General features: G+C 43.9%; 1 protein-coding gene across 2 annotated transcripts in view; it reads right to left on the bottom strand.

Moving 5' to 3' along the window:
* The window catches only part of LOC105930421 (zinc finger and BTB domain-containing protein 10), a 32,243-nt gene extending 19,199 nt beyond the window's left edge, over positions 1-13,044 (bottom strand). For both annotated transcript variants that reach the window (XM_012868633.3, XM_012868634.3), the window contains exons 1-2: positions 12,091-13,044; positions 2,225-3,254 (exon numbers count right to left, since the gene is read on the bottom strand). In XM_012868633.3, the coding sequence (XP_012724087.2) occupies positions 2,225-3,254; positions 12,091-12,753 (1,693 nt within the window). In that variant the 5' untranslated portion in view covers positions 12,754-13,044. The remainder of the gene's footprint in view (positions 1-2,224; positions 3,255-12,090) is intronic.
* Positions 13,045-16,037: the final 2,993 nt, after the last annotated feature.

Below are 16,037 nucleotides of genomic sequence, written 5' to 3'. Positions count from 1 at the left end.
AAATCAGATTTTTTTCTCCCAGATTTATTTAGCCTTGGAAAATTAATGAATCAAAGTGATGCGAGACTACTTCAAAAACCCCAGCAGCTAAAATATCCGACAGTGGAGACAGGATCAATAAAAGAAGCCGAAATGTTTGAGGCTGAAACAATTCCTCGAATAATTAAAAAGTACCTTAATTACCAACGAAGCCTTGAGGCGTCATTAAATTCGGTTTAACTATTCAGGGCACTGAGTTACGGACGGGCGGTCATTCGTGTTGCACAACGCTCTCACTTCCGCTAATAATTGCCTATGCTGCTGATCCATGGATGCCAAGTGCGTTATGCGTGTTATTACCTCTGGGGATGGACGGCAGGAGTCAAAAAGAAGCGAAGTGTCAAATGTGTGTGATCACTTTATGCCTGACAGAAGAGATGGCTACCCCCAAAAGAGAACGCCACTCCTAAGGAGGGGCGTTTATTATCGACCAGCGCTACAGAGGCCGACCAGAAAGACGTTTCTTACTGAAGGAACGCTTCCGTCAACAACAGATGTCTGCTGAAAAGTGACGTTTCATCCACAAATGACTCTGAGGGCCGATGCTTTGCAGGGAGTTTGTCCCAGCTCTGCTCGCAGAAGAGCTTTGTGTTGATTGGCCAGCACGGCGGCCATGCAGCCAATCACACGAGAGTATACGGGATAATACCATTATGTAAAAACAGAGAGGGGGGGGCAGATGATCCCCTGCGGTGAGGAGGGCGGGTCGTGTTGAGCCTGTAGTAGAACTACGAGGGAGACCCGAAAGTGAAGCAGCGTCTGCCTGCAGCTTAATTAGGAACAACAAAGTAGAGCGCTTTCACCGCAAAAATTAAAAACAACAACAACAACAAAAAAACTTAAGAGCAGGTTCCACCACAAACCTGCATAGACATGCCAGACATGCGTTTCCTACAGCGCAGCGAGGGGAGACTTTGGCTCTGGTTATGTTGATTTATTTGCAGATTTTTTTGTGCATTAAAAAAACAAAAACAAGAATGTACTACTATAAGGGTTCATTTTATTTGGACATTATGCTTTTATGATGTAAAGATAAATCTCTTTAAAATCCACAATGCAAACTAATCTTTATGCTTATGACACTTTGATGTCGGTTCGTGCTTTTTAGCTGCCGATGCCAACTTTGCTACAGATGCACACTGAAGACAAGCTAGCATGTTGCACTCTAAGCAATAAAAATGATTAGGGATGCACGATATATCTGCATTAACATCGGTATCGGCCAATGTTAGTCATTTTCTAACATATCGGTATCGGTCCGATAAGTAAAACTGGGCCGATACGAACAACAGATGTTGTTTCAGCTAGTTGCCCTTTGGGGGAAGGGACGGGGTTGGTCATGCGGTTTTTGTTTGGTCATGTGACCGTGATGCAGGCCTGGATTGTGGGGTTTTTAAATGAAGCAGAGATGCCATGCTAGCCGCTGGTTGTTTTTCATGGCGTTAAAAGAGGACATACGAAAAGCAGTGTGTAAGTCTAGATTATAACTCACATTAAAAATTCTGCTATTACAGTTTTTTAGTCAGTACAAAACTGTACAAAATTTAACCGTCACAAAAATGTGTGTATGTGTTCGCGCACACGCACAAAAATCAGTTATTGGACTTGACAGCAATATTGATACGGGCCGATATTTTCATATCGGTGCATCCCTAAAAATTATGTTTATTAAAGGAATTGAGTTGTTAACTTGCAAGTACTTAGATGAAATATCTGCAGAGTGTGACATTTTTTCAGCCAATTAATAGATGAATCTTCAGAATAATCGATAAAATAATCAATTACTAAAAATAATGGTAACCTGCAGCACCTAGAAATGATTTACCAAATGTTCCTATTCAAATGAATAAGAGGATCTGTTTTGGTTGCTTGACATTACGATAAAAAAATGTTTTTATATTAGCCCAATTAATCATTTGTTAAAACAAGTCCAACTTCTTAAGTTTACTTTAGAACTAAGAGTTAAAGGATCTCTCCTTCTGACGACAGCTTGGTGCCAGATAGCGCCCAGAGACCTGCTGCAGTGATACGGCTCAGTGTTACTTTGACCTACTTGATAATCATAATGTTATGACTTAAGGGTGCATTCAGTTCATAGTACATCACACAGAAACGTCACGTTCAGCCATGTCTCGATCTCCTCACTGAGTGGAATGACGACGGTAAACTAAACCGTTTGCCTTACCAGCATTTTCAGAGAGTGAGGAGAAGTCGTCTCTGGGGTAGGAGGCCGACGGCTGGATGAGCATCCCCTCGTCGAATCCTTCTTCTGGCTCTGGCTGGAAGTTGTAGACGAATCGCCTCGTGGTGGTCTGTTTTTTCCTCCGCCCGCTTCCCACGGCCGCGTCCGACGCCTCTCGGTTTATGGCGGCGGGCGCCGACGCCGCGCACGTGACCGGCTCGTTCCAGACAAAGTACTGCGTCTGGCTGCTTGCCGCCCGGATGTCATTGGTCTCTGCAGAATCAGACGAGGTGTCATTGTGGTGGCTCCAGTTACCCGAGGCCCCCGAGGTCACGAGGGCACAGCCCTCGGCCCCGGCCGCCGTCACCTCTACGTCGCTGGTCTCCTCCTTTACCCTGCCGTTTACGTCATTCTCTTCGACTGCGTCCTTGGCTTGGTTGCCGCTCGCCTTGATCGACAGCTTTGACAGGATGCTCGTGGCCCAAAAGTTGCTGGGTTTCCGGTCCAGCCCCCTCTGGCCGTCTTTGGCCACCGTTTGCCTCTTGTTGTAGTCCACCACCACCGAGTCGGGAGCCTCCTGCTTAATGCTGATGTTGAGGGCGTCCTTTATAAAAGCCCTGCACGACTGTACGACCTCCGTCATTTGGAGGTAACTCGCCACGGTCATCACCTCGATGGCGTTTTGGCTTGTGAGCAGCAGGTTTCCGGAGTAGAGGAAGTCGAGGATGACCGAGAAGCCCTGCACGGCAGCGACGTCAAGGTGTGTGACAGTGGCCTGGTCCTGCGCCTCGCTCTTGGTCAGACAGTAGAGAGTTTTGAAGTAGCGGCTGCCCGCCACCAGGATGTTCTTGTGCGCGCGGAACACCTGGCCCGAGACGACTATGTTCACGTCGCAGAGGATGCCGCTTTTGCGCTGTTTGTCCAGCTCTTGCAGAAGCTGGTAGCAGTAGGAGTTCTCGTTGGGCTTGTTGCGGTAGTCGTCCTCTGAGGAGTTAGTGGAGGGGCTGGTGTTGTCCGACGGTCTCACGGTCTCCTTATAAGCAGAGGGGGAGAGAAAAGAAGAAGAAACGTTAGTGGAGAACGCGACAAACAAATGAGCTCTCCCGGTGTTAAAACTGAGACGCTTTGTGGTGCAACGATGCATCCCCGCTCACGAGGCGAGACGATACAAAAACAAGGTCTACACTGCAAAAACGGATGTAAAAATAAGTAAAATATTCTTAAAGTTAGTGTATTTATGCTTGATTTGAGCAGGTAAATAAGATTATCTGCTAATGGAATGAGTATTTTGTCCCCCAAAATAAGATAATTAGATATACTGCACTTGAAATAAGATGATGGAGATAAATTGTTCCTGTTTTAAGTCCAAAAATCTTATTGCTTTAGCAAATCATCTTATTTACCTGCTCAAAACAAGGACCAATACACTCATTTTAAGAACATTTTACCTTTTTCTAGTTCACGAGCAAGGAGCGGCTTCAACAAACTTTTAACAAAAGTTATAAACAAACTGAAGTAGAAGAGCATAATTCAGTCGAGGCTTAACAACAGTCTTGGGTATAACGCTTTTAAGAAAAATTTAATCGTGTTCTGCTTCCACAAAAACTGTGGAATAGCCCTTTACAGGGTGTCAGACAACCACACTTCAGATTTAAGACAGCTGTGTTATAAATTTAAAATGTGTGTCAATAAAAAAAACAAAGCTAACTTACTAACTTAGATTTAATTAACCGTAAAGTAAACTTTTACTTAGTCCACTACTAATTTTTTCCCTCTGGAATGCGAGTCCATTGCTGGTACCCTTATATTGCTGCATTTCAGCTTTATAACCGTGACTTTAGACAGGTTTAAGACAACTACTGAAAGACCTGTTTTCCTAACCAAACTTTGTTAAATATACACACTCTAAAGAACAACGCATTGTAAAAACTATTTCATAGATTTGAAGAAATAAAAGAATGAAATTAACGACCTAATGTGGAAGATCTGGAAGTATTTGATCATTTAAAGCCTAAAATGATAACGTTTAGATTATTACATTTTTAGTTGTTAACAACATTGGGAGCTAATGGTTAATGCTTTGCACATTGTTTATTCTTTTGAAAATGATGGCAAAAAAAAAATATTTCAAAGTTTTGGAGCTTCTTCCGTGCCGATATGACCTAGTGTCAGCAGCCATATAGTCCTTTGTTTGTGCCCCCCCACCACCACAAAGACAACACTTAGGTCAGGACAATTTAGCAATTACTTCAGAATAAAACATTTTCTAAATAAGAGTCAAACATGTATATAAAAAAAAAAAAACGGTGTGTCGGGCTTAAAGGCGGTACCTCAATATCTGGGGCTCCACATGGTTTAAACACAGAATATATTGAATAGAAATCATTATTTACGTTAGAGCGTTAGATAATATAAATGTGAAAAAAGAATTTTTTTCTCATTTGCCCAAAGCTATTGTTAAAACAAATTCTCAGCTCTCTGCATCATCTTCCGATTGTCTTTGTGTCACGCCCTGCCGGAAATCTCGCACAAATCTAGGCGCACAAACAGGTTTTCGTCCGTCTGTTTATATACAGTGGAAACAAGCGCACACGCATCCCCTTGGCTGCCCGTCTGACACCGCAGCACCTGCCCTTAAAGAGGCGGAACAGGTTCAACAGGCTACTGTTACGAGGGGGGGGGGGGGGGGGGCAGGTAGGCAGGTAGGCAGCCAAATGCATTACTTGAAGGCTCGGTCGTAAAACAGCCATGTAACAAACCGAGTAGTTTCCTTAAACTAACGTTCGACCTCATAACGTCACATTTAAAAAGAAAGAAAAAAAAACAAGAAAACAATACGTGTAATGAAAGCCTTTATTAAGCAGTTAACCCGGGGGCTCCTTTTGCTTCAGGTTTTTCCAGGTACGTACGCTTCATTAAATATTTTAATGCGTTGCCCAAAAATGCCCTGGAACAAGCCCAGACGCGCCGGAATGAGAGCGCGGGGGTTAAAGCGATAATACGGATCAACCCTCTGGGATATACGTCCCACTGATTTCAACATACATTTGACTTTATAGCTCTTCACCTCCTAACAATCTATTTTTTCCCCTCATAGTTGTCGGAACGTACGACAACCAACAGGCCTCATGTACAATCCCCTTGCGTAGCGCTACCCTGCAACACATCCCACTCACCCGGGTTTTCATACAGCAGGGAGGGAGGAGGTGGAGGGGGTGGGGGGTGGAGGGGGTGGGGGGGCAGAGAGCCAGCATTATAAGGAGCAGAAGACAGCGCGCACATACAGGCAACACATGCGTGTGCTTCCTAAATACGCCGCATCGTTAGAACCCGCAAGGGTCCGGTCGAAGGGAATCTTTTAAGTGCTCCCCCCCACCCCCAACAACAACAACAACAACGTAAAGCCTTTTTCAGACGCTGAACGACATGTAGGCGCTTTGGTTGTTTTCTCTTTTCCTACTGATGACACACAAGCAGAGCATAGATCTCTGGCTCATTTTCGAATGGCACAGCAGATGTCCTAATCCAGAATAATTCACATTGCTCTTGCCCCGCATTTTTTTTTTTTTTTTTGGCCCCACCCACAACCATCTCTGCCGTGCACACTCACATGTATACAGGGGGGAATAAAGCCACACACACACACACACACACACACACACAAACAGCTGGGGTTTCGCCCGAGTAATTCAGATTAAATCCATTTCTCTGAGGTCCCCACCCACCCAGCCCCCCGACTCCCTCCACACTGCGGCTCTTGTCCAGGGCAGCCCGGGCACAGAGGGCTGTAGGGAGGGGGGGTGTGGGGTGTGGGGTGGGGCGCTGGCTTATCGGCCTCTGCCACAGCTGGAGGGGGTGGGGGTGGGATGGAGAGAGACGGGATAGAATAAAATGAGAGGCAGAACGAGGGAGAGATGATGCGAGTGGAGGTTGGGTAGTGGGTGGACATGGCTGAGCAGGAAAAAAAAAAGAAAAAAAGGATGCAAAGACAGAAACTGATAAGAGCTACAAGATGTGTTGCAAAGGTTTGTGGGAGAAAATAATAAAAAAAAAACAGAAAAAGAAGTATATAAAGAGAGAGAGTTATATGTTTTTAGTTTAAAAAAGGACAGGAACTAAAGGGCAGCGACTCAGAAAAAGCTAAAAAAAAAAAAAAAAAAAAAAGATTTGTGAAAAAACGGGCGGCGGAGACGACGCGGAGCGAAGGGGCACAGACAGAAAGCGAAGCGCCACAGAGAAGGAGTTGTTGGGTCACCCCATTTTAGCATTCACAATAGCCTGCGCTCTCCCCGAGGCTCATTGTTCACTCACTGTGGGCCTTTGTAAAAAGGCTTGGCACTCGACTCTCTTATTACACAGCAGCTCCCACTGACAAACGCAGAAAGGAGCCCCGGCGCATGTGGGTGAGTGGAAGAGGTCGTGGCTGGGAGGAGGAAAAATGATTCCGTGATGTACGCCATCAAAAGCGCGGCCGAACGGTAAAAAGCAGAGGTGCAGCGAGGCGGTCGGCTGGTGAAACAAGGCGTGGGCAATTTCCTAGCTTGGCTGGCCAGTCGGAAAGTCAAAAAAATCTGTCTGGTTAGTGAACGCACCGCAAGGTTAGGGTCACCAGGTTAGTGATGGGAACACTCTTCAGTGGGGAAGCTGTGACCGTGAGGAAGAGGACTTAGAGTTAGCCGTTATAAGGACCGGGGAGGTGCTTAAAATGAATAGAGTGGTAGCTGAGATGCATTGAGCCGTTTCAAAGGGAAGCAGCATTTTTTACAGCTTCAGGCCGTTCCAGGGAGTCATTTTACTCTCTCACTACTTTGCTCAGTGCATTAGCCTCTTCAATAATAGCATGTTTTACATCAGTATGTATTTTTGCAAGATTGTGACTAAATGTACAAAGATAGATTCACAGAAATTTTTACTTTTCATTTTCACTCTTGTAATGATAGCAGAGAAATTAGCTTTTTTTTTATTAAACAGAAATCAGTTACAAAACTTTAAAAAAAGTATATTAAATACATTTCCCATGTGATATTGGACGACGTAAAACTCTGAATAATACAAATAAAAGCTGATGAGTACAGAGAGTAATGCTAACCGCTAATATAAGAGCCTACGAACCGCATAAAATGCTAAATTATTTTATCAATGCTTAAGAAAAATAAAATAAAATAAAAAATCAACAACAATAAAACCGTAAGAAACAGCTACTGGCCCACACTGGATAGAAATATCTTCAATTGGTCATATTAAAAATAAACTACAAACACAAGCAATCAGAAATTGATACAAGCTTTCAGGTTAGATCGCACAGGTTTTTTTTTTTTAACCTTTATTTAAAACATCTCTTGTTTTGAAAGGCATTAAGAGTCGATCTATCCTCGCGCTGGATAAGTTGCTTCATCCTGGCCTCATCAGCGGCAGCATCCCTTCTCCAGATGTGCCACGTATGAGCCGAGAGCTTAGAGAAACCAGCCGATCGACCCTGTGCAGCAGATGCTGGAGGCAAAAACCTGCCTAAGCCAAGAGAGAATGCAGGGACAGGATCCACCTCTGCCTATAGTGACGTGGCCAAGTCCTCATTCGCACCAGGGCTGGTGAACAATGAAAGGCCAAAAAAATAAATTAAAAAAATACAGAAACCTGGGCAGGATGAAAGGGAAAAAGTTTTGAAAAAAATCAAACGCATGCTGCCAAACAGCCGATGGTTTGCAGGTGCAATAAATGAATCAAGATAGCCTTAAACCTGAGCTTAGCAATGCAGCAAGAAACGTACTACTTCTAGAAAATAGACCACAAACCCAAACAAACCACAAAGCCCCAAGGCTGGCAGAACACATGCATAAAAAAAAAAAAAAAACACTCAGACACCACGAACACGGTCATGTGACACAACTCTTGTCTCCGTGCAACATAAAGACTCACTGGAGCCAACTTCCACGCACACGTTAGCTTCTATTTGCACACCCATAACACACCCCCCCAAATTTACCCACCATCCATCCCGTCCCATGACCAGCCCAGGCCCGAGGCCATCTCCACCACTCACTGCCTAATTCTGCTGCATCCTTCGCTATGCCTGCCCGACCCCCCCCCCGCCTCACCCGGCCCGTCTGTCCCCTAGATGCTAGAACAATATCGCAGTGTGCGTTTGGCCCAAGGTGTGGGAGGGCTGCACTCAGTGTCTCCCTGTGTCCTGACAATGCTAAAGAGCTATGGCGGAGGGGGTGCAACAAGAAAGGGTTGTTTTTTTTTTTTTTTTTAAACAAGAAGTATTCTCCCCCAGGCTTCACCCCACCCATTCCCCTGACCTGCACCCCCCCCCCAATAAACGTCCCATCTATCTGCCAGGCACCAGGCTGCAGCGGGTGTGTCTTCTTCCCCATTTGGGGAGACGCGGCAATTCTGAGTAAGCCTTTGTCATAACCAAATTTAGAGGGGGTGAAAATGACTTAACAGCTCTGAAAATATCTTAATTTCCTTTCTGAGAATGAACTGCGTTGATCTTATCTCCCAACGCGCTAAAGACCACCAAAAAAAACCAACAGAGGCAAGATTTGCAAAGGTACAAGGTCGGAGATTTTATCACTTTGTTTAATTCTAGCCTGGATAGAGCGGATTCTATTAGCGGGGCGACCAGTAGCAACAAAAACGAGGAGGGAGTGAAGGGAGAGGCCAGATGGACAGAAGTGAAACAAGGTTGATCTGACAACTCAATGCATCTCTGTGTTAGACGGCAGAAATGGAAACACTGCTGTAGAACGAACGGTTTGGGTCGTAGAATCCAAAGTGAGTGGGCCGGAGCGACGCAGAGGAGTTGACACATACTTGATTACTCTTCTGAGGAAAGATGAGATAACAGTACCTCCTTACGTAGCATTTTTTGAGTGGTTTTAACATCTTGCATAAAAAAAAAAAATTTAAGAAAAACATTGCTGGTTCAGCACTTAATGCTGAAATATTTGATCTGAGAAACCCACGACCTACTCCCCCCCCCCATCCCGTCGTACCCTCTCAAAAGAGAGCAGATCTGAGCATAAGACGGCAGGGAGAGAATTAAGAACAACAGCACCCTTTTTTTTTCCCCTTCTTCCTCCCTTTCTCCGAAGGATACCCACGTTTGCCACAGCTGCCCGGGTGCACCGAGGCCAATTGAGTTAGCTTTAACAAATGCAGCAGAGGCCTGACTAACATCGGGAATGAGTGAAGAGAACAAGACGTTGTCTCATGGCGCCCTAATTCGCCTTTAATGTGCTGCCTCACAATGCTGCCCAGCTTCTATCATCGTGTTCAAGAAGCGCTCTGACGGAACGTCCAAACAGGGACGAGAAATAAAAACCCCCGTCGACTTTAAGGAAATACGGCAAACCAAGCACAGAAACTGGGTTCTGTAGCTCAAACAGACCCTTTAAGGAGTGCCTTGTTGCTAGGGAGAAGCCACGGCAAGCCCCTAATCCACTCCTACTGCTCTCCTTACCAATTAGAGATGTGTACAAGTTAGCGGATGACTTTAAGTAACTCTGATTAGCGGCTGCGCGTACAAAAAAGGAAGGGGACTAAATGTAGTAGTGAAATCCTCTCTGCTCACAAGTCAGCCAAACAGGCCCCTGTTCCTAATTCTCCTGACAGCGTGGGCCGCCGTCGGACCACGAGGCGGTGCGCGGTCGCGTTCAAGGACCGGTAAACGTGGGCGCCGGTGGGCGGACCAATGCGTCGAGCCGAGCAGTCCGGGGCTTGTTTATATAAATATATATGAGGTCAGAGAGAATTTGCTGTAGATGCGTCGCCTGCGCTATAATAAAATTAAGTAACCAATAAAGAAAAGGGACCTCATGCATATCAGCAATTGCATACTTAAACTATAAAAGCGCCTCGACTTTCTGCAGTTAACAGCATTCAGTATGAGGATACTGACCATAAATTTCTCCCTCCCTCAACCTCAGGGTGACTACCTAATCTTTACAGCCCGATATAAAAAAAGAAGTCATCTCAAAGTCAGTTAGCATAAGACGAGCCTTTTTGTGTAAGGGAGTTGTTTACGTTCGGTCTTGTACTTCTTTTTTCCTTCCCCCTTAACCTGCATATGAGGGTTTTAAATATTGAGATTATTTTTGAATCAACTTGAAGTTTATTGCGAGGTAAAGCGGTTATATGACTCTAATAAATAATATCCACAAGCAGAAGTTTGTTCTGAGCTGTATGGGTTTGACCAGGGTCCATGATCGTATTTCAAACTGGGTTCAGAACCAAACTAAATGAGAAGTAAATGTGATACAAAGTTTTCAGATAAAAAAAAAAAAGCAAAAACAACAACATAAAATCAAGGTTTTACATCACATTCCAGCAATGTTTATGACATTATTTATAATTTGTACCTTGCAAGACAAATAAAACTGATTCACAGCGGTATTAACAGGTACGAAGACGATCCACAGCAATTCCCGCTTTGCATACCAATAATATATTTGGCCAGTTGCATGGAAATCCACTGCTCCGGACCAGATTTTAGCGACAAAGATGCTTGAGCTCAAAGTGACTCCAAATGCGTGTTTTGTTTTTTGTTGTTTCTAGAGATGCACCAGTCGATCGGACGATTTTTGCCTCGATCGCCTGTGATCTGCAAGTCAAACTAATGTTTTTACCTAAGCTACATGCATCACCCTGCTGTCAACCAATAGCATGCTCTTTTTTTTTTGAGGGAAAGAAATCTGATGAAGATTAAGGAGACAAATGCTTTAAAGCATAAATGGGGATTAACCTTGTAATTCCTTCATGTTCTGATGAATTAAAATTGATCTCTATCAAGTAACCCCCCTTCTTCTTTCATTCATACAGTGCTTTAAGTGGTAGCTCGGCCATTAAAGAAAACAGGAAACGGGTAACGGCTTAGAGAATCGACGCATCTCTTGATGCCACCCAGAACCTAAAAACCCAGCAGTATATGAAAACATCCAGGTGACGCCGAGCTATTAGATTACCGACACCTATATCGCCCCGGCTCCTCCCTTGTTGTAAGGGTCGCCTCTGGGCGAAGCAAGCTGTCAGGCTCCGGGGCCGACATGATTTACTCCCCTCCTCTTGTTCAGCCCCGCAAGTGACACCATCTATGGATTTTGGGGGGTCATTCTCGCACAATGCCTCTAATTTAGCTCCCTAAAAGGGAGGAGTAGGAGGAGGCTGGTGGAGGAGGAAGAAATGCTCCAAAGGTCACCCGTGACTGCAAGGCAGTGGAGTTTGCGTGAGAGGCAGAAGGAGGAGGAGGAGGAGGAGGAGGAGGGGGGTTGGGTGAAGGGGTGCGGCTCCCCAAAGGCTGTCAGGGTCGAGCCCTTGCCATTGTGCGACCTCTGGGCGATCAAGACAGCTCGCACAGCCTTCTACCAGACACGATTGCTGCCCCCCCCTTTTTACGTTTGAGAAGCACAGCTTTCCCGATGCATTCTGAGAGCCAACCTGTGGTGTGTGTGTGGGGCAGGTGTCAAAAACAGGAGCAGGTGCAGCCTTTCTGATATTTCAATGGGGGGGGCGCTTAATTTTAACACCTTGAAAGCGCTTCCTCGGCGACCATCTACAAGCGATCGACTTGCTGTTAATGACCACCTACCTATACAAGCCTGACAGCAACGCCTTAAGCGGCTAGAAAGCTAGGCTAGCTGGTTAGCTCGAGCTAGGAGGCTAAAGCTAACCAATTAGCCGGGGGAGGGATTGGGAAGCTTATGTAAAAGCCTATTTTCGCCTTAGCTTTATTTTTTTTTTAAAGTTCTTTCACGTTAAAACAAACAAACAGCGATAAACCAGGCGACGAGTTAATAGTTTGACAGTTGCCCGACTGGTATTTCGTGTTCCCGCAGGTAAACGGAAGCGGCGCCAGCTAACGTTACCTGTTTGGTGGGGTCATTTCTCCCGTGCTCGGAAGACAGGTGATGTCTCAGCAGCAGGGCCCGCTTGTAGTTGCGGCTCCCCTTGACGAGCTCGTCGCTGTTTTTAGTGGCAATGTTGTGGCACCAGGAGCAAGACATGAGTCCCGTCTCTTGGCAGAATTTGAGCCACGGGAAGTCTTGCAGCCACGAAGCGTTGAACAGTGAGTGTTTCTGAAGCAGCGTCTGCGGTCTCATCTCTACCCCCGATTTCCTGGAACCGGGCTCGCCTCCCCTCGCCACGCTCCGGGACTCTTGTCCTTCTCCGGCGCTGTCGGTGGGACCGTTCCCCGCCGCACAGCTATTCCCGTCGTCTCCTTCGACCGAGCCCGCACGGTCGTCCCCGGGTGCCCAGCTGCCCCCTTCCGGGTCCTCTTCCTCCTCCGCCTCGGGCTCCGTGCTGTCGCTGACAGACCCAGCGCCCTCCGCTCGCTTCTGCGACGGTCCCTTCGCCCCCAGATCCCTGTCGTCCTCTTGATCCGGCCTATTCCCGTTAAAATGTCGGTCTTGACAGGCCGGGGCCTCCCAGCTGTTACAGTTCCCCCCGCCGATGCCGCCGGAGCCCGTTAACCCAGCCGAACCACCTCCTCGGAAAGCCAGGGACCTGCGATTTCTCTCACCGGACATGTTTTTCTTTATATATATATATAAAACTATCTTCACTTTCCCCAGCAGTGTCTATCCCTCCGGCGAATAAACAGAGTGTTTGGAAGCGATGTCTTTCTCCGAAAGAGATGGTCCGCCGTCGTTTCTTTTCCCCGCCTGGCCCTCCCGGTGAGAGTATGTAGGTTATGCGGAAATAAATAAAGGTTTTAAACGCATAATGAATTTCAGGGTTCTCGCTGCGTCCGCGCAGGCCCCGCAGAGGTCGAATGGCAACGACTTTCCTCCCCACAATGCACCTCGACCAGAGCGGTGGGGGGGAGCGGCCGGAGAGGCAGAGGAGGAAGGGGGACGGCTTTAAAGGGAGATGGGGGTGCTGTTAATCTGCAAGGGTTCTTTGTATATTAAGGCTGCACCCATTTTCCGCATGCTTTTCATCTTTTGACTTTGCTTGTTCTCGGTCTATAGAAGCAACACATGTTCCCCTCTTTAGCCCTTGTGCAAAGCATTATGACCACAATAGTCATATGATTTCTGCAGGAATGCACTGCTGGAGAGGCGTTAAATAAATAAATAAATAAATAATATAGTATTCTGTACTACTTTATTCGCGAAAATAAATTGATACATCCCGGTGAATGCATAAGTGGACTTTGTCAATTCTAATTCATGAATGACATCAGTAATGTTTATTATAAAAAATATTTTACATTGTTTGGGACAATACTGAAGCTAAGTATGAAAATAGCAGTTCCTGCTTCAGACCCTCCAAAAAAAAGGGTCACATAGTGATATTAGATCAGTTTAACAAATATACAATCACAACTTAAACTACTTTTAAATGTTTTATCTGTCTATGGCTTTTTAATGACTTGCAACAATAAAGCACTTAACAAGTATATAAGTAACTTGAATAATAATAATAACACCATCTACATAATAATAAAATTACAACATGGCAATAACAATTTTATTGTTATTATTAATATTTTAATGGGGACAATATATAGCAACAACATCAGCAACAAGTCAAAACAACATATAACATTTAAAACAGAAATATTTAATGTCAATCTAAAATTGGAAAAATGTGTTCCAAAAAGCCTCGCGACCCCATGAGGGATTAAGCGGGTTAGGAAATGGATGGATGGATATTCCAAAAAGTAAATGCAATTTATAAATGTTTTAATACATCTACATTTATTTGATATTCTGAAAAATGATGTTTTATCAAATATCACGATTAATGGAAACATCAAAAGGATGTTTGAGGTTTTCGTTGATTAAATTATCTGATTAAAATAAACATGCCGTAAAAGAGATTCTTAATCTCTGTGGGATTTTCCTGGTAAATAAAGGTTAATAATAATAATGATATAAATAAGAAAGTGAAGCTTTTAAACAATGGCCACTCATTGACGAAAGCACGATGATTTTAGGTCACGTAAACAAAAGCTTAACCCCAAGTCAAACAGCTTCGATAGTTGTAATACTTTTAATGTAATTACACTTTTCTATCTTATTTTAAATTAAATGAATCCACATATATATATATATATATATATATATATATATATATATATATATATATATATATATACACCAATTTGGTGTTTTATGATCCACATTAGGGTTTCTGTCTCCACTTTGTGAAACACTGGTCTCCCAAAGGACCATTTGCTGTATAGATATATAAACTAAGTAAACAATAATGTTTTATGATGTACAATGAATTATGCACATTAAAGACCTTGACTGTGACTTGACTTCAATATATGAATGTACTGTTGAATGTATCTTGTTTAACGACTAACTGCATATACTAATATAAAAGTAAACACAAAGTAAAGTAATATAATTAAAAAAATGTCTTCCTCTGGGTGAAAGGAGTGTATTGTGAGCCTAAAGTAAAGGTAAACAGTAAACAGTTGATTGATCTAATTCTACTCGATGCCTTTTAAGTTTAGTCCAGCAGGGGACACTGTTTCACATGAGCCTTTCTCTTTCTGTGTTTCTCTTTTCATGGGTACTGTTTTACATAGTTTATCTGTTTGTACCAGCTAACAGTTTTGCACACAGTATGTGAAGAAGATTTGGATTTAATCCAGGCTCCGGGTACACTAAAATGGAGGGCATTATGTCAGAATGGGGTGATTGTCATATAGGGTTGTGTCATCTATTACTAACTATCAGAAGGACTATTTATTTCCCTCTGTTCAAAAAAGGCTTTGTTTGTGTAAAGGATGTTACAAGACAAATATAGCTAGAGAATCACATATGGAGAAATGAACAGTAAATATCCATTTTTTTTTTCAAACTGCCTCATCTCATTCTTAAATTTGCGCAGGCCACCACGGCATTAAGCTGAAAGACATGTACAGATTTTGTTTCTGATTTTGGTTCCGTTTAGCTTGATTCTGCTAGTAGCCCGGTTTTGAAAAGGATCCTGTAATAGCCACACATAATACAGTTTGGTGTTGGAGAAACCCTTGGAGAATCCTTTTGGTTCTCTGTAAATTCTGGATAAAAAAAAATAATACCTTGTTAATCAGTGTGGTATACATAGGTATCCAGTAACTACTATCAAAAAGAATTTGGACGTACCCAGAAAAAAAACATCAAGATACGGGTAAGGTAGCAAGTCACACTTGTTACCCAGATGTATTACAGCCTTGTACCTAAAAGTACACAGTAGGTACTTCCAAATACATCTTGAAGAGTATACCGACAGACCTGTGAAATACCGTTTTAGTTTCCTATCGGTCCAGTATAAGAAGTCATACCTCATGATACAGCCTGGTATCCATAAGTACTTTATATTGCCAACAGTATTCCTACAGGACCAGGCGAAAACCTTCACATTATAACGTAATCATCTTTATCTGTCATTGCAACTCTACATTCCAATGAAATTTGTCTTCTGGACTAGACCCATATCTTAAGGAGCAGTGGGCTGCCACGATGTGAGCATACTGGGGCTAAGGGTCTTGCTCAAGGACCCAGAGTGGAAGTCTGGTGGATTTGAACCGAGGTAAACACCCTGCTCTAAACACCAGGCAAGCACTCCCCTGTAACTTATATATTAACCTGTATATCACCCTTTAACTTCACTGACAGTCCATGGTAATAAGTCATACCTCGTAATACAGGTAGCTTTGTGTAATTATTTGGTGTATGTTGTAAGTAAATCCCTAGAGATAGATAGATAGATAGATAGATAGATAGAAGATAGATAGATAGATAGATAGATAGATAGATATAGATAGATAGATAGATAGATAATAGATAGATAGATAGATAGATAGATA

The sequence above is a fragment of the Fundulus heteroclitus genome, chromosome 13, assembly GCF_011125445.2.
Source record: "Fundulus heteroclitus isolate FHET01 chromosome 13, MU-UCD_Fhet_4.1, whole genome shotgun sequence".
Lineage (NCBI taxonomy): Eukaryota > Metazoa > Chordata > Actinopteri > Cyprinodontiformes > Fundulidae > Fundulus > Fundulus heteroclitus.
This window is presented reverse-complemented; position numbering and strand designations above follow the sequence as displayed.